The sequence below is a fragment of the Opisthocomus hoazin genome, chromosome 9, assembly GCF_030867145.1.
Source record: "Opisthocomus hoazin isolate bOpiHoa1 chromosome 9, bOpiHoa1.hap1, whole genome shotgun sequence".
Classification (NCBI taxonomy): domain Eukaryota; kingdom Metazoa; phylum Chordata; class Aves; order Opisthocomiformes; family Opisthocomidae; genus Opisthocomus; species Opisthocomus hoazin.
The window spans coordinates 12,943,658-12,969,352 of NC_134422.1; the positions used below are offsets into that span (position 1 = coordinate 12,943,658).

At 43.8% G+C, this 25,695-nt stretch overlaps 1 protein-coding gene across 2 annotated transcripts in view; it reads left to right on the plus strand.

Annotated features, from left to right (window-relative positions):
• ADCY5 (adenylate cyclase 5) overlaps nt 1-25,695 on the plus strand; it is a 226,402-nt gene that overhangs the window by 193,442 nt on the left and 7,265 nt on the right. For both annotated transcript variants that reach the window (XM_009943400.2, XM_075430846.1), the window contains exons 10-17: nt 4,275-4,419; nt 6,056-6,153; nt 8,989-9,076; nt 15,632-15,748; nt 17,300-17,464; nt 19,732-19,907; nt 23,850-23,876; nt 24,707-24,839. In XM_009943400.2, the coding sequence (XP_009941702.2) occupies nt 4,275-4,419; nt 6,056-6,153; nt 8,989-9,076; nt 15,632-15,748; nt 17,300-17,464; nt 19,732-19,907; nt 23,850-23,876; nt 24,707-24,839 (949 nt within the window). The remainder of the gene's footprint in view (nt 1-4,274; nt 4,420-6,055; nt 6,154-8,988; nt 9,077-15,631; nt 15,749-17,299; nt 17,465-19,731; nt 19,908-23,849; nt 23,877-24,706; nt 24,840-25,695) is intronic.

Genomic DNA, 25,695 nt, shown 5'->3' on the forward strand with positions numbered 1-25,695 from the left:
GCCTGTAAAGTGTGTCTAAGTGTTGAACACTGTTTCTCAGAAAAGAAAAATTTATGTATGTATTTAAATACATATATAGTTTCTTTATTTATATATATTTTATATTACTCATTATTATGTATTACTTATTTCTACATATAAAAATGAACTCAGAAATGACCACGTCTTTGAAAAAGTAAATTCAAACTTCCATGCTTTAAAATACAGCCACATTAAAGCAGCATTCTCATTTTTCTTCATATAGAACTTTAAAAAAAATTGTTCCAATAAGAATTTAGCAAGAGCGATATTTTGAAAAATTGCTTTTGGAGGAAAAAAACAAACTTCTACAGCTGGAAACAACAAAAGCATTTCCTGTATTGAAGGTGTGGCTGATAATTTCACATTCAGTCCTACCAAGTGGCATTAATTGAAAGCTTGCTCAGAGTGAGATAGGTGACAGCAGAGGAGACTGATGCCTAAAATACAATGCTGTTGTTCCTTATCATGTTTCACAGGCTGCTGGTCAGGACTAAGTGGAGCTCTGTGAGCTGGGGCAGCTAAATGCTTCTGTGGGCCCTGAGCATCCAGCTTTGGGAAAATTCACATTATGGTGGCTGAGCACTGACAGCGACTCCCTAAAAGCAAAAGGATGTGATAAGTTTGAACGTGGCAATATTAAGGATCATCCTCTCCTTCCCTTGCCCTTCACTGCAAACTCACTTTTTGTAACATTATCTCTGTGCACCCTGGGATGTTTTGCCAGTGGTACAAGGTGTCTAGGGGGAGCCACCAGGATCTCTTGTTGCATCCATGGCTGTAGGGAACTCAGCTGATATTAGATATACTTTGGACAGAAAAGATCTAACAGATTACAAAAAAATAATTCTTAGGAATACAGACCTTTTAAGTATCCCTCAGGAAACAGGATCACTCCTTAGAATTTGTGCAACAGAACGGAAGTTCATCTGCCTCAGTGTTGGTCCACAACAGAGTCACCCAGCTGGTGAGGAACAGTGTCTCCACTGTTGCTCCAGGGACCGTAATGTCTCTCCTCCGTCCCATAGTTTGAAAAGGTTACTTGCACTGTTATGGCCAACAGGGTAAGTGCTGGCAAGGATAACTGTGTATTTACCAGCGCTGATTCAGTGTGACCCCATTCTATTGTACAGATTGCAGAATCTTTGCTTTTCTGCTCAGCACCAAAAGAAGCTACTGCTTGCCTCAGATTCTCATGATCCAGAAATCTGTTTAATTCAAGGACCAAGATTTGGCCAAAAAAAATCTCTAGCAGAAAATGTTCAGGGTGACATTTGTTAAAATCAGATACTTAAACCATGTCAAGCACTCAGTCCAGTGCCTTCAGGTGGAGAAACACTGAGCGTCAATACTTCTCTGTGACATTGAAGGAAGACGTAGGCACCACGCATCTATGAAAACAGGACCCCACACTTACATGCCTAAAAGCAGATTTAGTTACTGAATCAAGGCACAAAGCATTTAAAATTATGGCATACATGTAGTTTTGGCAGTGGTCACACTCTTCATTTGCAGAAAGTAATTAAATCAGCAGAACATTTGTGGATTACTCTGAAGCCAGCGTCTCTGGGTTAATTGCTGGCTTTCACATTTGCAAGCAGAGTGCAGAAGTTGCTCCAAGCTCTGGTTGTGCTGTTCCTGTCCCTTGCACTAATTTTCTGTTGGCTGCATTTAGAGAAATTTCGGCAGTGCTTTGAAGAGGTGTTTCTGGAAGTTTCATGGTGGCTTGAAATCCTTGGGTTCCACCTCCCACCACACTATCAATATATCAATAAGCATTTCCACGCATTAATTTCATTAGTCTATGGCAGTACCTCAGCTCTGACTTACAAGTATTGCCTCCAGGGCACTCCTTATTATGGGGAAATTTTCTATTTCAGTTTAAAGCTTACATCTATGCAGTGTGCCCAGATTTGCTGTACAGTAATTAGTTTGGGTACAACTGGCGGCAAAAGTCACCCGAGCGGGTAGGTATATGCAAGGTGACCAAGCTTCCCTGCAGTCTAAGTGAATGCTGCTGCCTCACTGCAAATATGCTGGTGAAGTGCTTTAAAGTCTGCAGGGGTGTTTCTGCACAACCTGCAAACACAGAAGTTCTTGTAGCATTAGAGATCCCCTCAGCAGGGTGATGACCTACCACAAAGCTGGAGGCAGCCAAGGCCAAAGCCCGAGCAGAAGGTTTCTTCTCTTCGCGTCTTCCTGAGTGACGCTTTTCGACTGGAACTTGAAATTTAACTGAGGTTCACCAAGATGCTGCGCCGACTCTTTCCCTCTGGTTCTAGGGGAAAATGTATTGCATCTCTCGTATGTGGTATGAAATGACTAAATGTGAATGACCCAAATGTGTAAATAACTTGCAGGATCTTGGAAGACATTCTGCAAATATGAAGCCTAATGATTTCCTTGCTCATTTTTATGAGTCCAGGAGACACAATTGTGAGGACTGAATGGAAATAAGCAGTGTCGTCTTGAATGCTTAAGCAGAAGTGCTTCCTCTGAGGAAGCATCCAGAAGTAAATTGAATATCCTGTACTTCTAGGGTCAAAACCACTTTTAATTTCAAAGTGGAATATATGAAGTTGAAGGAATTAACTCTATAGTCCAAAACTGAAAAACCCTTTTTCCCAACCCGACTGAAATATTAAGATTGGCTAAACTAGAGACAAGACCTTGGGACAAACTAGATTTGCAGTTGCCATATGGTCACTAAATAGATGCTACTGGTGTCTCGTCATGACCCAGCTGAGGTGTAGACACATTCAACTCGCTGGCTGGGGCAAAGGGAAGTGGAATAGAAAAAAGTAGATGGACCTGATTTATTTTTCTGTTGGCAAGAGGTACATGGTAGAGTTGGGATACAGAGGGCCAGTTTTGCAAAAAGCTCTGGAAGAGCCTTTCTTTTGGAAAGAGACCTTTAACTGTTTTAAAAGAGTCACATTCTGGTTTGTAAGCTGCTTTGAGCAATCTCTGCTTCCAGCACAATCATACCTGTAGGGGCCTGCTGGCTGCAACACAGTGTGCATTATGCACTCTTGTGCAGTACAAACAAAAATGAGAAAATAAAGCAGTGTTGCTTTTCATCATGCTTGTCTGACCTCAGGGTTTATCTCCAGAGTGCCTAAGGTGAAGGTCGCACAAGAGCCATAAGTTGCTCTGCCATCATGGGGTTTGCGCATAGAAATAGTTATCCACTGGAATACGCCCCAGTGCAAGTGGGGGGCGTATTCCAGGGGATAACTATTGGCATGTCCCGTGGATAACCTTGGCAATCATGCAGGCAGAGAAGAAAAACAACACTTCAGGATTAGCTTTTAATTTCTGCCTATAGCTAGTTTTAAGGCAGGCCATTAAAGTGACAGCTTCAAGCCATTAAAATCCTCTTAGATTTTTAAAATAACTAGAGAGTTTGGGGAGGTGTTTCAGGTTTCCTGATCCTCGGTGCAAAATGCCTCAGGGCGATCAAGTTTTCACTGTTACTTTTTTTCAACAGTTTTTGAAAATCATACTCATTTTTCTGAAGCTGTAGCTGAGCATCAGAAACACATTGATACTAAACATTATAAGCAATTTAGAAATCTCTTCTTTAGAAAGCAGAATCTAATTTTTTTTTTCTTTTGCTACCTTTTTCTTTTGCAGCCTTTCCTTGAGTTAAGTAAATATCTTGTAAACAGAAAATTTTGTCTGGTTTATGCTTCATACTCATAAATAATTGTATGAAGAGGAGGCAGTGGGGCGTCAGGCCACATTTTTTTCCCCACATGTTCATTCTATCAACAATTTCTTCTCGAAAACGGAGAATTGTTCAAGTTTGGAAATTTTCACAGAAATATTTACAGAATTTATTATTTGGAAACAAGAAATATGACTGGTTACATAAATCCTTTTGCCAGTTTGGGCTCTAACAGCTACAACAGCACGGAAGTGCAGGGAAGAAGTCAGAGGACTAGTAGAAGGAGACTACTGACCAATTTTAGAGAATGATGGATGGTAACAAGTCTGCAAGGCAAGAGAACAGATGAATGTAGTATAGAAAAAGGGCAAGTAAATCAAATCCTTTCACTGATGGACTTAGGACTGGCAATGAGCTCCAGAGCCGATATAATTTTCCCCTCAGCTCATAATCCATTTTCCAACTTGAAGCTGTCACAAGCAAAATGCCATCAACCTCCAGCTTGCTATACAGTGAAATTATAACATATGATGAAGAGGGGGAAATTGTCTTGTCCTCTTATGCTCTTTTTACGTGACATCCTCAGGAACACACAGGAAAGTATGAACCCAGAAGATGAAGTGGATGAGTTTCTGGGCCGTGCCATCGATGCCAGAAGTATTGATCGGTTACGCTCTGAGCACGTGCGCAAGTTTCTCTTAACATTCAGGGAGCCTGACTTGGAGAAAAAGGTAATGTGATCTAAAAATCATTGCAACGTGTCAGTCAGGCTTGTTATGAGTTTTAATTCTCCTGCGTAAGGTCAAGCTTTTATATGTATAGGTAAACCTAGGTTTTAGACATTGGGTTGTGGTCTTAAAAAAATCCATGGTTCTTCACAGAAACCTTAATATATGTGTACCTAGAAAGCTGCAGTCATCTGAAGGGAGCACTGGGCAGGAAACCCAAGCTGTTTCTGTCAGACACACATGAATATGCAATGATGAGTTGTAAAGGGAATCCAGAATAAGCCAGATTTGTTTCTCTGACTGAATCATCCAAACTGAGATTGTGGTCGCCCCTTATCTCCATCAAATCACTGGAGAAACCCGCTTCAGCCTGCCTGACCTCTGAATCACCTCTGGAGGGGCTTTACTCTGCCCTTTGGCCCCCCAGGGAGTCCCAGGTGCTACTAAGGTTCATTGTGATGTAGTTCATACTCTGGTCATTTTTGGAACCTGTTTTAAGCAACAAGTAGAGTTCTCTGCCTCATAAATGTAAGAAAGAGTAGCAGCAGACCTAGGGCTCCTGAATAGCTGGTTGCTTGCTGATTTTGTTTCAGATATCATTGTTGTGAGACAAAGATCTTTTCAGTTTCTCTGTCTGTATAACAGAGACAACGTTGGCTCTAGATGGCTGCAAAGCTAAATTCAGTTAAGTTCAGAGATACCCAGATCTGTTATTAAGGGTGCTATATAAACTGCTGGTTTTAATTGCCCAAAGAAAGTCAAAGTCATATTTTTTCTTTTTTTGAATCCAAGCACAGATCTTTGGGATACTTGAATGGTCTTCAGGTTTAACTCATTATTCAAAGGAAAAAGCTTCAGTAATTAAGTTTGCACTAACTATTTTAGCATTTTATTTAGAAGCACTCTTTCAAAATGACAGGAATTACAACCTGTTGCAAAAGCATATCTTTGCAGGATTTACAGCTATTCAATGAATCAGTGTGGGACTGGATAAAAGCTCAAGTATGTAATTTCCCTCCACTCCTTCCCTTCAATTTTATAGCTGAAAACTGCTAGGGAAATTAGTGGTTCACCTGTTCTGAGCACCTTTTATTTTGTGGTTCAAACTTTGAGACCGTCAGTACTGAGAACCATGCTTCAAGCTAAATAAAACATCTTTGGGAATCGGATGCAGCTCCCATGTGACCGATATGTTGACAAGTAGTTGGAAGGAGCGACTGTGTGAAAACCGCAACATCCTCACACTACCATTAGAATGAGCCAAGCCGTCTGCACAAAATACAAGGTTTTCTCGTTAGCAACATTCGTCCCTGTTGGAGGAAACTTCCCATGGAGGAAGTTTAGGTCTGACGATGGTGACCTAGAATCCTGGTCCTAGTTAATCCATTTCTGTTCCTCTCATGCAAGGGGCAGATGGTGAATCCTCTCTCCACCCAGCTGTGTGGGTTTGTTCCCTGGCCTTTGGGTCCGTTCGTGCCCTTACAGCTTGCCCAGGGAGGAGGGGAGTTTGTAATGTTAGTCGTTTCCTACCAGTGCTGCTTACCAAGGACCTAAACAGAAGCCAAGTAAGAAGTTTTTGTGGAGAGAAGGCAGCCAGCCAAGTTTCCCACTAACATAACCTTGTTTGCGTTTTTTGCAGTACTCCAAGCAGGTGGATGACAGGTTTGGAGCCTACGTGGCTTGTGCCTCCCTAGTCTTCCTCTTCATCTGCTTTGTTCAAATCGTAATTGTGCCACAGTGAGTACCTTTTCATCCCTTTGATCCCATCTGCTCCCCTCCTCTATTCTGGCCTACTTTTCTTTGTTTTTTACTGGAGAATTTAGAGCACCAAGGGGAAGAGAAAAATCCTTAAATAATTCATGCTCAAGTGATGCGTGGTGCTTATTGTTTTCACTCATTTCTAGTGCAGATTAAAAGCTCCTCACTGGCACGTGAAGATTTCTGTTTTCCCATTGTGATTTCTCTTACCATTTACCTCAATCTTAGCAAATTCAGTTCAGCACTTTTATAAGCCTGTGGAAAACAAATACCACCAAGTAGGAAGGATTGCCTGCTAAGGCATAGTGCACATTTACAATGTGAGGCTAGGCTGTCCTTTCATCAGAATGCAGTGGGACAGGGAGGTGAAAAACCCCTCACAGCCTCTCTGCTCAGAGCACTCAGGTCTCAGGGTCTGCTTCACAGATGAGGCATAACCTCTCAGGCATTTATTCTTCTGGACTTGAGCAGCAGTGCAAGAAGAAAGATAGAGAGGGAGTTGAGCTACACATGCCAGAGCTTTGAGCAGCACACTGCAGGTTTGAAGGTTGCAGTCATTTCTTTCCCCAGGCAAGAGTGGCATAAGCTCCTCAGGGCTGCGGGGTACAGTGCATTTGGACCACTGCAGTCAAATGCTTTGTCTGAAAGGCACAGTGTAACCCACTGGATCTTCTCCAGCAGGGAGCTCTGCAGATAGGGTATTTCTTCTCAAAGAGTTTGTAAAAAAAATAGCTTAAAATTAAAGCATGTTGGTATTTCCTGTGCTCTGGTTTAGTAGCAATAGTATATCATTCACTGAGCACTGCTGTGTTGGAAATAAATTTGGATTTACTCATTTTAAATCTGAAGAACAAGATCACAGAAGCTCTGAAAATGCTCCAAATTCATCTTCAAGAAGACAAAAAACTGTTTAAAGAGAGCTCCAGTACTATTATATGCCACTGCAACTGCTTTCTACTTTGTTCAGACCACAGATCTCTGTAGTGGAGATTGGTTTGCACCATTCAAATCAGATATTTGGAAGGTCACAGAAACAAGGCATAGTCTGATGTTCGAGGTCATTCACTCTGCCAGGCAAGAGGACATTCACTTCTGCTCACAGAAAGACGGAATCAGCAAAATAACATCAGTACAAATGCACTGTGTAGACAGACAGATCCCCTTTGGGAAACTGGGAGTGAAGCTGAAGGAGGTTCAAAATTGAAACTAGATCAATCCCAGCAATGAACACATTGTTAATTATAGCCAAAAATGTTCTTTGAGAGCAGTTGATTTAGTGAAAGCTTACACTTTGTATCTCTGGATATTACTGCTGTGACTTCACACCTGCAGAGGCCCTCTACCAGCCTTTGTGTTGCTCATCAAACTCCCTAAGCAGCCACTAAGCTGTCTCCATAAAACCCAGCTTAACATTTAAATGACAACTTGACAATTTCTGATCTGAGGCAACCATATGGCTGACTCCTTTGTATTATATGGGAGCCAATCCCTTACGGCAGCGTGGTCTAAATGCCACACTGCTGAGTCTCCTTCCACGCCACCCGTAAGGGTGGTGGTTAGGTTTTTTATAAGTTCTGAAGTGTCCTTAGGCAGCCTGGCCTGTCTGAAAGATGATTTGGTTTGGGAGTAAATAATATTTCGTGTTTTAACTGCAGGTCAGATATACTTTCCTTCACCTTTTGGTTTGTTTTTCCTTGTATTTCAATTGCCTAATTTTGGTCTTTTATTGAAGATAACAATTAAGCAGCAGCTGAAACCACAGGTGTATATGTGTCACCATCAGAATTTCACGAAAGACACAACATGGAATTTGAATCTGAAACTAAAGACAAAATGGCAGTGACAATTTATGATGATAAAGAGGAATAGATTTGATGAATTTCACAAAGGCTCAAACAGTGAATTACCAAGTACAATTAACTTAGTAGTTATGAGAGAACACCGAGTACAGCTGGCTTTGGTGTGATTGGCCTCCATGTCACGTCGCAAGAATAATTCCTTTAAATTCTGAACCAGGCTAACTCCTGGGAGAGGGCCTGTCCTGTCACACTGAGACCGATCACTGGGAAATTGTTGTTGAATATCTTTGTGATCAAAACGCATCAAAATGCATAGTACAAAGTTGGCCCTGGGGTCCTGTTTGTACTTCAAAGCTGGGAGGAACGCGAATATAGCAAGCTGACCAGGCTGAAGCAGTTTTCCGTGACTATCCTTATGCCATGGTTGCTCCCATCCTGTTAACAAGACAGAGCACGGAGGGTGGTGCAGGCCAGATGTTCCCTGAGCACAGCAAGGATGGGGAACCAATCCTATTGAGACTATTTGACCTACCTGATCTAGTAGAAGGTGTCCCTTCCCATGGCAGGGCAGTTGCAACTAGATGATCTTGAAGGTCCCTTCCAACCCCAACCATTCTGTGATTCTGTTCCCACTCGGCTGCACTGCAGCGTTCAGCACGCTTGCCTTCCCAGGGGTCTGCTGCCTACAGCCAGCCGGGGGCCGACCTGCCACAACAAATTGTTCTATCAGCTCCCTCAGCGCACCAAATATTTCTCAGTCCCTCTGCTGTCACCGCAGCAGGAAGGTGATTGCTGTAAAAGATGCAGTATTCTCTGCTCTGCAGTCTGCATGAGTAATTCAAAATAGGACAGAGTACCTGTTGGTATTCAAGGCACCTCGTATCTCCTACTGCTATCCTAATTGGAAGGCCTGCGCAGTGTGTTGTAGCTTGTGCACATGTCATGTTGTGGAGAGCAGAGCTGCAGCTATTCTATATGGCATGCATTTAAAAAAAAAAAATGTCCTTGATTTCAGCTCTACGTTTATGCTGGGTTTTTACCTGACCTGTTTCCTGATCCTGACCACAGTGGTGTTTGTTTCGGTCATTTACTCCTGTGTAAAGGTGAGTACTGCGGGTTTTTCGTAGAGTCCTTTGCCTAAGATAGCTGGATCAACAATCTGTTTCTTCAGCTAACAGAGCATGTTTTGTTAGCCACCCATTCCACACTATGTGATAAGGGATACAGAGAAAGCCTCTGATAAGACAGAATGAACTGCAAACAGATGTTAGGGTTGGCATCTCTTTAGCTCAGCGCGAAGTAATCACTCTATGGATCTGCATGTCCATTAAGTCCCCTGCAGTCACTCTCATATGGATGTAAGAAGAACACATTTCCCAGTACAGAACGAAACACTGACCGTTCATTTCCTCCCTGTAAACTTCCTGCGGAGTCGCCTGTGTACTGGCCCCTGCTGCATACATATGTTTGGGTAGGCAGATAATCAGAAGCAGAATATCATCAAGGAAAAATGTCCTGGGGGGAAGCAAAAGCCATAAACATATAGAAGTTTATCAGCCTTTTTCAGATGAGTGTAGAGAGCTCCCAGCATTCAGTGGGCTGTTTCTTGTAACTGGTTTTGGTCAGCAAAGGAATACATTGTGTGAAAGCCGAAAACATATAAATTTTTCTTGGCAGTCTATGGTAAATTGGCAGTCAGCCCTTTGAGAAGGGTGATGTGATGTGATAATTTTTTTTCACACAAAGGTATTCCTATTAGAATGTTGATGCTAGTTGATAGTATTTGCAGTTTTGGGGTTCCTTCCAGTCTAGCAGTGTCTGAACATGGAATACGTTCAGATTCATGTTCCTTATCCCAAGCTCAGCTTTGTTCCTCAGACCCTGGAATAAAATAGCTCAGCAGGATTATGTTTGCTGCAGAAGAAACAGTGGGGTAGTGGATTATGTCAGGCAGATGATTTGCCTCACTTTAATTATCTTCTCTGTGCCATTTTCAACAGTTGAATGTGGGTGCTCTTGACAGACTTGTACCTTTCACGTCTTTTTGAAAGTTAGTTTTGGAGAATTAAGCTTTGCCTTCTCATTTAATAAGAGCTACAGACTCTTCTCAGTGAAAGGAGCTTCAGGTTATGTTCAAACTTAACAACTCACAGGGCTTCCCTTGGGCTTATGACAATTTTAAAGGGAGCCTAGTTCATCAGCGCAGCGTCCCGTTGGTCCTGCTTGTTTACCAGCAGTAAGAATGACAAGTCAGAAATAACAGTGCTAATAGGAAGGCTTAGGTCCCTTGAGCTGGGGAGTGGTACCCCAAGATGACCAGCTATACTTGGTGTGTCGGTTGCACATCAGGGATGCTGCTGAGTGTCATTAGTTTGTAAACTGGTACCAGCAGTTAACGTGATTAGCAGTTAATTAACAACCAATGTGGAAAGCTTTTGATCGCAGCCACAAAGGACTTGGAAACTCAGCGCAGAGCTATGCTGGAGCCTACTTACACTGCAGTGCCACTGGCAGCAACATGCCAGCACACTGCCACCCATGCAGAGCCACACCAAGATGCCAGCTCTACCGGGGCTGTGCAAATCCTGGGGCAAGAGCTGTGGCAGACCCAGACCTCTGAAGCATTCGAGCTGGCCGACTTGCAACCAGACGGATTTCAAGGCGCACAGCTGTTTGTCACCCACTGGCTTTTACAGGCTTAAGTTGCTTCCACATACGGACAGCAGCACTCATTTCTTCTGTCATCATTCGAAGGTTTGGGTTTGGGCTTTTTTGTTTAATATTATTACTGATCTTAATTAATGATTAATTTAAAAGGCATTTTAAAAGGATTTTTCAGTCCCTGTGACCCTAGGCAGATGTTCAGTCTTGCTTTCTTTGCCCTTCCTCCAAATTTTTGTGGAAGAGGTCTGTTCAGTGGTGCCTGCAACTGTGTTTAGGCTGCCTTTGCCTCAGTGCACAGGTCCTGGAAACAGAAGACATCAGAGGGTATTCAGACTAACATCAGAATTTAATGGGATTTTATGAAGCTTCTGGTATTTCCAAAAGTGAGTTTTCAGCGTGTTGGCCCACACCCACAAGGTGCTTGTGGATAACATTCAGTGTGGCCAGTGCTTTCTGTGCACAGATTGCAGATATCAAAAATACCAGGCCTTCTAGCTCCAGTACCTTTTTGATTGCCCCTTTTTTAGTGCTCCAAATTAGCCTCTGCTGACAACATCTGATTATGAGATGGCTTGTTTAGAGGATGGGTACTTCTAGCCTGTCAGCTACCTGTCTGATGGCAGCAGCTCCCAGTAGCTGCAGCATGCTTCTGTCGTTAAAGATTTTGGTGTTTCAAGTCAGAGTTTTTCGAGCAATGGGTTTACCTAGCCCTTGCTTAAGGGGTGTTACTTTATTTCTGTACTCTGTGTTGCTCCAGGAAGCATTTTTACACATATGCACAAGGAAGGCACTTTTACATACCTTTAGATGAAATTTTAAGACACAGGGATGTCAGCATTGTTTGTTTTGTTTCACACTCGGATGTGGGATAGGAGACCATGTGTTTTACGTACCCATGGTTCATTCCACACAAAGTTGGAAAGCAGGTGTCCACCCCAGGATATGAGCAGAAGCATAACTTTTGCTTGTTTGCTGTGCTGTTACCTGACAAGTGACTCTTTTTCCTTCCTCTTTCCAGCTTTCATGTGAAATTTTCCTTCCCTGTTTTGGCCTCTCCATCTCTGGCTTTGACAGTGGCCAGCAGGCTCTTTCTGGACAGCTTGGTCATGTTTTATTTTCTTTTGCTGTCGTTATTATCTTCCAGTATAAAATTCCCCATGGACTAGAAGTTGACCCTAGAACTGCCAACGCAGCTGGCTTGGCTTTCCAAGTTTCTTCAGCTGTAATAAACAAGAGAGTTCCAGTTCTTCACTTTGATGCTCCATGAAGACTTGGCCACCGCAAGATGGTGTTCCTTTCCAATAGCGTCTAAGGTCATGGGAACCAGGGTCCCTTCACAAATACTCCACTGACAGACATCTGTTTTGCTACTAACTTATCAAGTTTGTGTTTCTTCTTAAAATCCTTAACTTCTGGTATCTGTGCTGCTGTGTGAAATTCATCTTCTTGCATGTTTCTGGGAGCACGTGTGAGAGATGTCAAGTTGTCCTTTACGAGAAAATAAGTTTTTCTGTAGCTTTACATAATTGCAGCTTGCCTACCTGTTTCTTTGCCTCCCAGAGCTGGTCTAGATGCTCCTAAAGTGTTTGGACTTTTTCTCAAGCAGAAGAAAAAGTACCTCTGAAAACTGTACTTTTTTATTAGACTAATAAATCACTGTGAAATGTTACATAAATGGACTTGCAACATCAAGTTGCCTGAAGATGTTGTCTTTTACTCCAGAAGCGTCTTAATGTACTTCAGAATGACTCAAAGGCTTTTATTACAAATTGAAAAATCAGAACTTAAAGACCTCATAGTTTTTTTTGTCTCACAACACAACAGCAATTATCTAAGGAGTTTTCCATGTCCACAATATACGTTAAAAAGACAAAAAGGAGAAATATTACTCTTCTGTCTGTGATCAGCTGTTACTGAAAAGTACATTTTTTTATTCAGTGTATTTTTGTCATGCAAATGACTGGAGGTTGTGTATCATTTGCAGTGTAACACTACTACCTTTTGGATTGCTTTTTAAATTTGGACTTCAACCTGTACAGCAATGTCCTACCATCCCCTTCTATGTTCATTGGTACCTGCATGCTTTCAGAGCCTCTCTCTTCTGGGAGATGAAATCTTCCAGCAGCATTTATGCATTTCAATTCAGGATGAACTGGAATTGTCTGGACAATCCAATTTCCTTTTTACCACTGTGGTTATTTTTCTTTACATGGGGATTTTAAGAGGGCTAATGAGTGACCTCAGGCTTGTGTGCCAACCCATACATGAATCTCAGCTGCCCAAATGGATCACATCCTTTCTTTCAGCCCCTGGTCTCAGTAATGCATGTGCAGGCTTAGAGTTGGCATTTCATCAGACCTTCCCTTGTCCTGCTCTTCATTCAGGAAAGGTCTGAGTCTTATTAAGAGAAGTAAATGGTGTTGGACGGTACAGACAAATGGGCTAACCAGCAACAGTGCATGGATTTTCACTGTACTATAATGTCCTGATGTTCTGCTGCTTTTCCTAGGACAGAAGGCATTCTATTTAATTTATTTTATTTTATTGGAGAATGGGAGGGGAAGTCATCTTCTTTGCTTTTTTTCTTTTTTTTTGTTATATCCCTAACTTGTGGATGTTTTTGTGGAGGGAACATTGCTGGAGTGGAGCTGAACTGTCAGAGCTGAGACAGGTCCCCCATTTCTGTCATGGAAGTCCTCCAAGCTGCAAGTATTCCTGGTCTCTCCATCTGCCTCTGTGAAATGAGGAGAGCGTTACTCATGTTATAGAGCCTCCATGAATGTTGTTCGCAAGGCAGAGGTTCCTCAGATGTGCGACGCAGCTGTGCCGTTGCGCTCTCTATTGCAATCCTGACCTCCTATGGTTTTTGGCATTTGTTTCCTCTTCAGGACTTTTTCCAGCTGTACTTGTTTACTGACCTAAAATTTTCCCTAGTTTGCAAAGTAAAGAGAACCAAGATTAATACAAAGAAAACATGTTTTCATTAGAATTTAAGTGTCTTTCACTGATAGCTTTGCCTGATAGCTCAGGCTTGGTTCAAAGTCAGGCTTTTTTGGAACTGTTGGCAGCAGGGGCTTGAGCCAAAATCCACAACAAAACACTCCCGAGTTTTATTTAGGTGCCTGATTTCCCAGATATTACAGAAGAAGGTTAGACCTGTGCATACGTTTATGGAGCTTGGCCTGGACGTGGCAGGAAAATCTGTCCTGCTCTAATCTAGTGAGAAAACCGTTTAAATGCAGCACAAATCCTCCTTCTCCCTCCAAATCCTATAAAGGTTAGAGTAGAGGAAAGCCCCATGGCATTTCCCCCATCGCTGCACTGGCAGGGATCTGCTAGCTGATGTCTGCCTGGAAGCAGCTGGACGTGGTGGGGCAAGGAGGTGTTTTGGTTCACGGCTTATCAACAGAGCCAAGGATTTCCGTATCAGCAAGGTTTATTTCTGAGAGAGGTGGTTTGCTTTGTTTTAAAGTGGCTGCATGAGTGTGAAGGATTGTGTAAGCTTTCGGTGAATTTCAATCAATTCTCATGCAGTGCAAGTAAGTCATAACCCCGATTTCCCCTTTCCTCCTGTCGCCCACAGAGCCTTGCCCTCTCCTCTCTCCTGGAGTTGGCTGGATTTTTGTGCATGTGCAGGTGAAATCAGCTCTTTCAAAACTCTCGCTATGTCTACCTCTCTGTCCCTCTGTAAAAGTCACCAGCTAATCAGCGCTTTGGCTGTTCAAACACTTCATAATTACGTTGTAGGACTGCTGTGTGGGTAGCTATGCACTGACAAAATGTTACATCTCTGAAGATGTAAGAGTGAAGGATAAAAGGGAAAAGCAGGACTTTTAATAGAAACATTAGTCATAGTTAAATTGCAGTGCTGTGTCGCTGCGCTGCTAGCTTCTTTGTGTCTCTAAAAATACCCTCTAGTGGCTTGGTTATTCGTGCAGCACACTGTTAGGGAAAGGAGAGCTGACTTCTGGAAAAAACTTTGGCAGTCTGCAGCAGAGCCCCTCTGCCCTGCCACGATGGTGTAGGGGGAAGGGCACTGCGGGCTGAGATGTGTCATCATACAAGGGATTCCTCGCATCCATCTCGCATTGCTCCAGCCCCAAGCTTGCGCCGGGACAGTGGTGGCAAGTGATGGGAAAGGGTTTGTTTCAATGTCCTCTGGACTTTTCTTGCAGCTGCTGCAGTGCAAGGAGCTCTTGTGTGATGCTGAGGGGTGACCCCTGCTGCAGAGGGCTTCTGGTTAGTCTCCGCTTTCAGCCAGAGACTGTTTCTACCAAGAATACGATGCAGCACCTAAAGCAAAGCACATGGGCAGACTGCAGTTGGAAAGCAATTAGAAGAAAGCTTCTGCCTCTGATAGTAGTGAATCAGTGGGACAGTCTGTCTAGGGGAGCTCTCTGATCGCCCTCGCCAGCGGTTATTTTTAGCCCCGTGTGTCTGTGGTGCCGAGTGCCATAGACCAGACGAGGCCAGCTGATTTCTCCAGCGCCTTTCACCGAGGGTCTGACAGATCACAAGACTGGCCTGGGCTCTTTAACAGTCTGTTTCTGAAATGACACCAGAAAGTGCTGCAATATGCCTTTGTGATCAAAGGGATATGGCATGTATTTTTTTAATTTCTACTTTTTTGATTTTTTGACCCAATAATTTACAGGCTCGAGCTTCTCACTGTTTCAGTTACAGATGGCTTGTGGTTTGCTTCTCACGATGATGAGCACAGGCCTGCAACCCGTGCTGTCTCAGTTCAGGAGCCATCATTCCCATTAGTAAGGACTAAGTAGATTTGGTGAGCCAGCTGGGCCTGCTGCCACGAAGCAGTCACGTACCTGCTCGCCCTGTCCTGGTGCCATCATCCCCATCTCCATTCTCTAACCCCTGTGCAGCATCTGCACAGATGCTGCCCTGAAGGATGCGGGCAGCTCAACTAAAGGTTGTAACCTGTAAAACAAGCAATGATTTTACATATTTGTTTAATCTTTTTTTCCCACATGCAGCTTTTCCCAGCTCCACTCCAGACTCTTTCTAGGAAGATTGTACAGTCCAGGACCAATAGTACCTTAGTTGGAGTCTTTGCCATTATCCTGGTTTTTCTGTCTGCCTTTGTCAACATGGTATGTGCATTATTTCCTTTTGACCCACTTGTTTCTGCATGGTTTTCTTATTGGTGCTCTGCAGCATCCCAACACTCACAATCACTGGGTTTAGTGGGATCCTGCCTAAAGCTTACAGAGCCTGTGGTCAGTTCCCTTTTGCTTTTCGGGCACAGAGAAGAAATGGGAGCCTGACACCTGCATCCCTATAGCACATTATATGCCTGGCACCAATTTGTGCCCATGTTCTTTTCCAATTCTTTAAATGCTTCTGCTCCAACTGCATAAGCCAAGCCTGAAGCACACCCCTGTGTGAAGGGCCAGCATGAGGCAAATTTGTCATTTAACTCCCACGACATGGAGTGGGACTGAAGTGTTGTGTAGGCTCTGCACCGGCCTTCTGCACGGTGCTGTGTCCTGTTCCAACTGCAGAGCCACCTGACAGGGGCTGTGAAGACTTTGCCTTGAATGGCACTTTTGGGACCGGGGTGGTCTAGCTTCACATTCAGACGCTGCTGCTGACTTCAGACTCGGCGAGAGACAGGCTGTTCTCTGGGACCCTGTGGCTGCTGTTGTCTCACTTGTACAAATAGCTCGAAGGCTGAATGTGTTCTAAAGAAACCACTTGAATATTCTCTACCCTGCATACATCTATTTCATTTTTTAAGAGGTGAAAAAAACAAAAGGAGATTGTCCTAGGGTTGAAGCCCTGAGCTTGGAGGTAGCTATAAAGATTTCATCTGGCCCTCTGCTCCTCTCAGTTACGTTCTTGCTGAGGCACTGCTGACTTCCACTGGTGTGGAGGGGCTTAAACACCTGAAAATCAGACCACTACTTGCTCTTGCCTCAGCTTCTCTGAACACATAGTGGAGATTTAGGAACAATTTTATGCTTGATTGAGGTACTTGAATGGGAGGCACTAGCTCAGTGCCATCGACAACCCACTGCCTTCCCCCATAGTCACCTGAAAAAAGCTGGTGGGGGCTGCTGAGCACCACGCAGAAATTAGAGCTTTGTTTTTCTATGTAATGTGTGCTTCTTTGCATTCATGAACTGCTTAGTGTAAAAATTAGCAAAATGGACAAGCAGAGTATTACATGGAGTAGATCAGAATAGGCCCCTGCCACCGCCTCAGCATAGGGTAGCACATCAGCCTTTGAGCCTTGCTGCTAAAGTCTTCCCTGTAGAAGGACCCACAGCAGAAGCTTTAGAGATGTCAAAGGAAAGTTATCAGCTCAGAACTTCCCATCAGCAGAAACAGAGCAACACCAGGACCTTGTATGTGTAATATCTACAGCTGCTCTGCCTGTGAACCCTCAGACATAAAGTTGTACGTGAAGTTGAGCATGAAACTAGCTTTCTAGAGTGCACAGCCTGGATTTTGTTAATTAATACTTTGGGGGAGAAAAAACATAGCCGTTGCACATCCAGTGAAACATAAGCCGGTGATTTCATTTTGGATATTTTGCACATTGCTACAGCCATTCCCAAGGGGCTGTTTAATTGACACGAACTATATAGTTTTCTTCTCCTTATCTGTGCCATTGAGTTTAATATCATCTTTTTCTTCAGTTCATGTGCAGCACTGTGGATCTTGCCAGCTGCATGGCTGCAGAATACAACATCACTCCTGACCAGGTGGACATATGCCTTATCAGCAACCTGACTTCCAACTACAGCCTGGTCACCTTGCAGGGGTTCTGTGACAGTCCTTTGCCCAACTGCAACTTTCCAGAGGTATTTCTTGAGAAAAATGAGTTTCAGAGCTTGATCTAAGAAGAGGCTATAAAACCTGTGTGATAAATAAATCTCCACGAATCAGTGGAAAGCAAGGTTGCTCCTGACTGGTGTTATAGGACTGACACAGGCTACTACGCACAAACTTCAGTGTCTGAAGCTATTATCATGAGTCCACATTAATGTTTAAGTTCCTTCAAGGCTAAATAATCAGTAGGCTTTTATAGCTGTTGGATCCTGCCTGTGGCGGGAGAAGTGTCCTTTCTCTGTGAAGTCCTTAATAGCATGCAGAACTGCAAGTGATTTCACAGGAGTTTGTGGGTGCTCAGTGTTACCTGAAAAGGAGTTCACTGAAAATCAGTGTCTAGGCATAGACTTAACCCTTCCCTCTATTGTTTTATGTCCTGACGAAAAACTTTGCTTATATATTCTTTCACTAAGTATAGTGGGTTCTGGCCTCAGGCAGGTTAGCAGCCCTGACAGTGGTTGCTTCAATTTGCAAATGCAAATCCTACCTCTTCAGCATAATTTGTTTAAAAAAAAATTATGCTTCTAATGGCAAAAAAATAACCCAGGTATGGTTTACAGGCTGGTAGAATATGTTGCCAAAAAAGAATCTTTTTGCATAGTTATTCAAGACCTTTCTCCGAGTTTTTAGGTCACGGCCATTACATGTGTTGTCGACAGAAACTGAAAAAGAAAAAAATCTGCCTAGGATGAGGGCAGAATTTTTGTCAAGGTCATCTGGTTTTATGGGGACCTGACAGATTTATGGCTGATCTGTTATCATCCAGATGTCCACGGTGCTACTGAAAGCCCTGGTATCCCACTGAACCTGTTTCCATTTAAGCTAACAGGAATATGGTCCCTGTCTGATTCAGTGAGGTTTCTGCAACCGCCGTTACTGTGACTTTCAACCCTGCAAAGACTCTTAGTATATCTGCAGAAAGACCCAGGAGCAAAATCTGGCACAATGGAGAACTAGAAACAGTCTGTGCCCATCATGAGGTTGTCAGTATTCAGTGCTGGTTCCACACAGAGAGAGATTTTAAGCAGTGAGGAACAACCATTTTACATGCTGAGGGTTCTGTGGCAGCATCGAGCCAGGTCATGCTGCTCAGTGGGCTAAGAAGCGAGGAGTCCCTCCCCTGCACTCTGCAGGGCAGATGTTGGATCTGACAGAGGCGTTGTCTGTTGCTTCCAGTGTGCTTTCAGGAGATGGTGGGATCCTACCCCTTAGCTACAGGGAGCATCCACCCATTTTCTGGAAATTGAAGAGTCAAGTTGCAAGCTGTACAAGTTATTTTCTCTAATTTAATATATCGGTGATGAGCTATTAATAAATGAGCTCAGAACATAAGCGTATTTCTACTTCGACTAGGGCTTGGTTTTAACTGAAAGGATTGATTGCCTCAGGCATCTGATAAAGTTTTTTTGCCAGAAATAGGCCTGTCCACACAGAATGGAAGCTTCAGTCTTCACAGATTTGATAGCAGGACAGTGATGAGGTGGATAACATGCCTCTTGTCGTTTTACATCCGTGCTAGCTTTCCCAGGAGCTGTAAGTGGCAGCAGTCTGCAGTGGCATTTGAAAGCACTGGCATGCTAAACATTCCGCTCCCAGATGGGCAGCAGCACGCCCAGGTGTGGCAGAGGGCTCCGCTACCACACACGCACACGCTGCTGCAGCTGCTGGCAGATAAAATGATCGTGGTGTTTCCTGGGCATCGGTAGCAGTTTGTCTAGCCCGTATCTTGCCGATGCATTCAGTGTCATCCCAGCAGGGCAGTACTTTCCAGTTGGCCTCAAGTGGCTGTCTGTCCTGGTAGTGTGAATTGCTGATACCCTTGGCCCTGTGCATTGTGCAGATATACGAATCTGAGAGAAGAATTTTGCCTTAAAGCACGGAGTATTATGGCATACTGGATGATGCTTTCTGCTAATTTAGTAACCATGTCCAGGGCAAAGCTACATCACAAGCTTGGGTATACAGCTGCAAGCCCTGTACCTCTTGAGGGTAAAGCAAATAACACCTGATGAAGGATGCAAGAGTTTTCCTCTCCACTGGTTCAGTTTTAAGACTTCACTCTCCTGTAACATGGGAGAATCCCACAGGCAGACCCAGGTTTACATGTTTGGTCAGCTCAACTACATAACTCCCAATCCCTTTCTATCCCTCCGTTCAGTTTCCTTTGTTTTCAGTTTTGATTTATCCAGCTGACACTCATCTCTCTTTTGTTTTTTTTCCCCTTTTTGTCTTTATACAGTACTTTACCTACAGTGTCTTATTGAGTCTCCTGGCCTGCTCTGTGTTCCTTCAGATCAGCTGTATTGGAAAACTGATCCTTATGTTAATCATTGAATTTATATATGTTCTCATTGTGGAAGTGCCAGGGGTCAACCTTTTTGACAATGCAGATCTCCTGGTTACAGCTAACACCTAGTAAGTGCCTTTCACTTCTGAAATCTTCACCCAATTTCTTTTACCCAATGATTTCAGTGTGGAATTAGGTGGATGGGAGCACCAAGGCTGTGGTGCGAGCAAGTAAAGTGCATGATACCAGGGCAGGCATGGCTGTAAACTAAAGGCTTTGTCAATGCTGCTCTCCACCTCTGAAGAGTTAGAATAGAGTTCCCTTTAAGATCTTCATAATCTGGAACTTGACTAATGAACTATCTATTAATAACAAAATATGACTGGAATCAGAGTGGATCTGTGTTTCTTTTTCTTCCAGAAACAGGGAGCTGTAGTTAGTCATTCTCACTTCTGGTATTACACTCCCAATATAGAAATGTCTTTTCTCAAAAAGAAAAAAAACCTCCATCATACTTGAGCTGGCTCAGGGATGCACTACTGAGATGTTTGGACATCTGGTATGTCAAACCCAGGTTGGGATGGTGGAATGGTGGTGGTTGACATTTGGCTAGTGATCTCCTGTCAGTCACTGTTGGACGCATGTCCACGTTCTTTGAAAATCCAGCATCACAGCTGGTCGTAGCACAGTTCCCAGCGCTGGGGCCGGGGCTAAGTGGGAGCAGTCCATTGCCCTTTTGGTTACAAAAGGTAGTTTGTCATCACCAGGTCACATATTAATCATGGTAGCAACCTCCTTCCCCTGACATGGTTACCCCTCCCCTGAAGGTCACAGCAGGGAGGGAAATTTGGCACATCTGCAAACCCGCCCTCCTCCACAAGTTTCATTTCTCACTGGGAGTCGCGTTGTGCTAACTACTTGTTTTGACGATTTCCCCTTGTAGGCAACAATTGGACTTGAATGTGAGTCCATAAAATCATGGTGTTGTCTGAAAGTGAACATGATGCTAGGATGTACAATAAGGAGAGTTGCCTGTAAGACATAAGAAGTAGATCGTTGCTCTGCTCGGGAGTGGGAAGGCCTAACCTGGAATATGTTTTCCACTTTGGGGCAAGAAGGCAATTCACGATAATGGAGAATCCAGAGCAGCAAAGCACCATCAGAGATCTAGAAAACACCAGTTTAGGTGAAAAGTTTGTCAAGGATGGTAGCTGTGGTTGCTCCTGTCTTGGACAGGAGGGTGGTTGCGAAGATTCCCATGGTCCTTCCCAGTGCTATACTGTATGTTATAAAATAGCTTGTGTAGTTGCTCAGATTTCTTGGTGGTCGTTAACCCCTTCAAGCTGGGTGCACCTGGTTTCTTCTGTCCTTCACATAAATATTCCATGACTTTAGCATTCCTGTGTGCCCAGTAATAATTAATGGAGGTAAGGCTTTTACTGCCATAGGCAGTAATCACTGAAATTATTTTGTTAACTCAGGCAAGTGATATTATGTAGGAAACCCCATGGAGCTTTCTGTGGGGCTATGGGGAGAATGAGGTTTCCCTCCTTTTTTTTGCAGATGTTATGTATTCCAACAGCAGAAGCTATTTAGCATTTTCTAACACAATTAGAGAAATAAAAGCATTTTATATCCCGAATATCATTTCATTCTTGTAAGTCAACCACTAAGTGAAATTACAGCACTTAGAAGTATAATTTACATCACTACACAATCAAAATGTCAGTAATAAAGTGGAGAAGGTTAGCAGGTTTTCCCAGAAATAGCTTTCTGTGATACTGTATTATCTCCCACCAAATGGTATTTGTTTTGTCCGGAGAACTCCATGGGCAGCTGTTTATTGTCCCAGTGTCTGGCTGTCCATTTGCGTGTTGTGGGAAACGGGAGCTCAGCCTGTAGCACGTAGTTCAGAGATGTACCTTATTGTCCAGCTCATATTAAAAAAAAAAAAATAGTGACCTCATACCACTTTAATTGGGTGCCCGTTGTAGCTACATAATTAGTGTCTGCTCTGCAGCCATTATAGTACTCTGACTAATTAGAAGTGATGCAGGTGTCACTTCACACTTCTGTGTACAAACCAACCCAGCATGCAAGCAACTGATTATAGCACGTTGGGAGCTGCTAGGCTTCACTGCAGCGACACACCAGCGTGATGGCAGACGAAGTATAGCTGGATGCACAGAGCTGCTATCATGTTGCCTTTTCCCTATGCAGACAATAAAACAAACACATTGGTTTTAAAGATGTGATGGACCAAAGTGATCTCCGAAGTTGAGTTCCTGCACAGTGGAGCCCAAAAAGCTTTGCCCAGTGATTTGTTCGTCCAGATCAGCCTTTCTGTCCGAGCTGTGGTGTGTGAGTTAGAGGGCTGTCTGACCTTGGCATCACGGCTCTGAGAATGGAGATGCTCCTGTCCTACGGAAGCTGTCCCAAAATCAACTACTTTTCCTGCTAAAAATGTGCATTTAACTTGAGCAGGAGTGCGTTTAACAAGCTTCTCTCTGTGTTACCTTCCAGTAATGAAAGAGCCATCCGCTACTGGAAAGGTTTGTCCCATGGGGGGGCAACCTACCAGTGCAATAGCGTTGGGCATTGTCACTTTTCCAAAGTGTTACTGCAAACACTGGGTTTGCTGCACTTCATAGTCTCTGCTGAGGGTTTTAGAGCAAATGCAACACCCACAGTGAGCCGCAGCCCCAGTACAGAGGGGTTGGATCTGCCATACGCCCATCGTAAGACAGAGTGATAGCAGGGGGCAGTCAGTCATCCTTGGCAAGGTAGGGAGAACAGGGGAATTGTGCTGCCAGTAGGAAGTGTCTCCAGCTCCAACTAGATCCATCCTTGAGTGTGGGAGCTGCTGTCCCCAGGGTTCCCAAACTGGGTACACGTCCAGGCACACATGTTCAGTGCTGGAGCTGGCCAAGAAGCCTCGCAGCAGACCATGGGTGCAAGACAACGGCGGGTTGCGAAATCCGTGTCAGAAGAAATGCCATGCTCAGAGCTGCAGAAAAATATTCCAGAACAAACAAGATTAGAGAGTCGCTATGCTTTTATTTTTCAATTTTATGCCCAGTTAGGCTCTCTCAGCTCTTTCAATTTTGATGATTTGTGGCTCTGATTCTGTAGTGAGAGGTTCTCCCCAGTCCCAGAAAACTGTGGCCTGAAGCTCTCGGGACATCTGTGAGATTCCAGGGTAAAGATGTATTGTGTTGGTAGCCTGCAAAGCTGTAATTGCATCAATGATGCTACAGTAATTTTACCACTGATCTCTTTCTTTCCATTTAAATAGCGTCTTAAAAGATATGTGTACGTGGTTCTCAGCCACCTAATACTCCACCCACACTTGAGAAGAAAGCCAGCAGCATTAACCAATCAATCAGTCAGGAACTCAGCCAGTTACTACGTACCAGAAAGCTCCTTTCCATCAGTTCACTGTAAGGGAAGCACACCCTCCATCTTCTCCCGCAGCTCTGCTTCATACCAGTACTTTGCAGTGTTGCGTTTGTAATAGCAATCGCGTAAGGGTTTTCTTCAGTGCGCTCGTGCGTGGTACCCGAAGCTAGGCACAGCCCTGGCGATCAGCAGCTTGCAGAAGAAGGGAGTAGTGCTAGAGTTACAGGGATTAAATGCATCTCCATGTTACAATAAGCGGGGAAGAGGCGCAATCCTTCACAAGGTATTAGCCCAAAGCTTCCTCCTTTAGATCAAATTTTCCAGCCTGACCTAATGAAGCAGTGACGGATGCACAAGCATTTGCTAAGCATCCCACACTGGCACTAAAATCCTTAACGATTCTCTGACTCTTAATGCTTCTTAGATATTCTAACCACATTAACCGTTGCACCATCACTCTGGATCTTTGAGTGTAGCTCTGTCGACCTTTATTCTCCCGCCTCCCCTCCATCAATCTCTTCGTAGTTTTCTGCTTTGAAAGAGCTGTAGCCCCGCACAGTGTTGGGGGTGCCACATTGCAGCGATGCGGTTCAATAACGTGCAGAAGGACGAGTGCCGGAGGGAGCCAAACGCTCTGCTAACCTGGTGTTTGTGGTTTGTTTTTTTTTCAGCGTGTCTGCAAATGCAACGTTATCATGGTGAGTCACTTAGGCATGAAATGTTTTTATGGGGTTTTGTTGATAAGCGTTTTCTGTTTGCAAGGCACAGTATCAGCACGCCTGGTACTTGACTATGCATTGCTGTGAGCTGGTGCAACACGGTGCAAATGACCTAAGTGGCCTAGGTATTGTCCTTTTGTATGTATAGCTACTCTCAGTGTATCCTTTTTGCTGTGGGACTTATGTCAACTTGCTTTATAGAGCATCTCAGAGCTTACTTGCAATTACAAGTCAAAGGTTTTCTCATTTACTTACCTTATAACCCTGTAATTCAGATTTAACTGGTTTTATTTGATTGCCTGTCAGAAGGGCTGGGAATGCGTCTCAGTGCTCTTTTCAGATTATAGCATATTCTACAAAACAAAGGCCATTAAGAAGTAACTAATTAGGGAAGCAGCAAGTGTAGAACTGTTCCAAATAAAGGAGGCTGGGGAAGCCAGTGCAGGAGACACAGTGAATGCAGTCTGAAGAGCTGTCAGCATTTCAGTTTTGCCAAACATAGTGGTGGCTAAGCAGGTCTAGCCATTCTCTAAAAAATGGCTTTTCTATTGATGTTAACCCTTTTTAAGAAATTTGATTAAATTTCCAGTTCCAAAGTCCTACTTTAGAAACCAGCACCTATAAGCCAAAAAGTCCTCAGCTTTTTGCAGATACTGTTTGTCCCTTTACCAACACATGCTTTGAGGGGGAAGAAAACAGCCTTTTCTTCAGGGGCTGGTTAGCCTTAAAGTGAGAACTGGGGAGCGTGGCTGAGCTGTGTTCCTCTACGCTGAGACTAACTGGGAAATTCCATTCTTTGCTGGCTGCAGCTCTCCAGCCATGACACGAGTCGCGCTGAAGATTGTGACCCCTGTCATCATTACCGTCTTTGTCCTGGCGCTCTACTTGCATGCCCAGCAAGTGGAATCCACTGCAAGGCTTGACTTCCTCTGGAAGCTCCAGGTTGGTGCATCTTGGCTGTGTTGGAGGAATGCATGTAGTCATTGGCATTAATATAAAACTACTGAGCTATTCACTATGGAGTTGAGGAGTGTTATAAAGTGCCTTTGAATTTAATCTGGATCTCGCATAGAACTGGGCATACTAGTAATGCTCTGCTCTTCTTTGGTGCTTTGCATACTCAGTGCTTCTCATCATTCTTATTTACTTTAACCCCTTGTTTCCTTGTAAATGCACTTTGGGTGATCCGCACAGTAAAGGGTTATAGATCTGAAGATCTAGGTTAATGAATTTGGGCAACTGAGTCTGTCACAGTTGCAGGAACCTGTAATATATCATGATTGGTAAATACAAGAAGCTCACATTTGCTGCTGACTTGTTTCAGTGAGCTTTAGGTTGCTGTGTTTGGAGGTGTGCAAGATTCACATTTGCATTTTCATTCACTTTCTTGTTAAGCAGTGGGAGCTGGCTTGATATTCAACCTTCCTTTGCCCCCGGGCAGCAGTACTGGATAACCAACACACTACAGATAACGGCACGCTGTGCTCCTGTCCCTGGGTTCAGGCTTAATGCTTTCACTACTCGTACCCACGAGCGATGTCAGGGCATCATATGTGATTCTCAACCAAGCAGGACAGGTCTCAGCTCTGCCCAGGACTCATAGCTGGAGGACCACAGGACTACAGGTTTTATACAGATTTTTTATCTTCTGGATGGCAGGAGATCATTCTAATAATAGGTCTCAGTGGTTAGAGTAGGAGACACTGAGGAAGCTCCGATTCATCACAGCTCCTTGGGAAGCAGATAAACATTGTTATCCTCATTTATAAATGGTGAAACAATGGAAATGGGGAGCTGA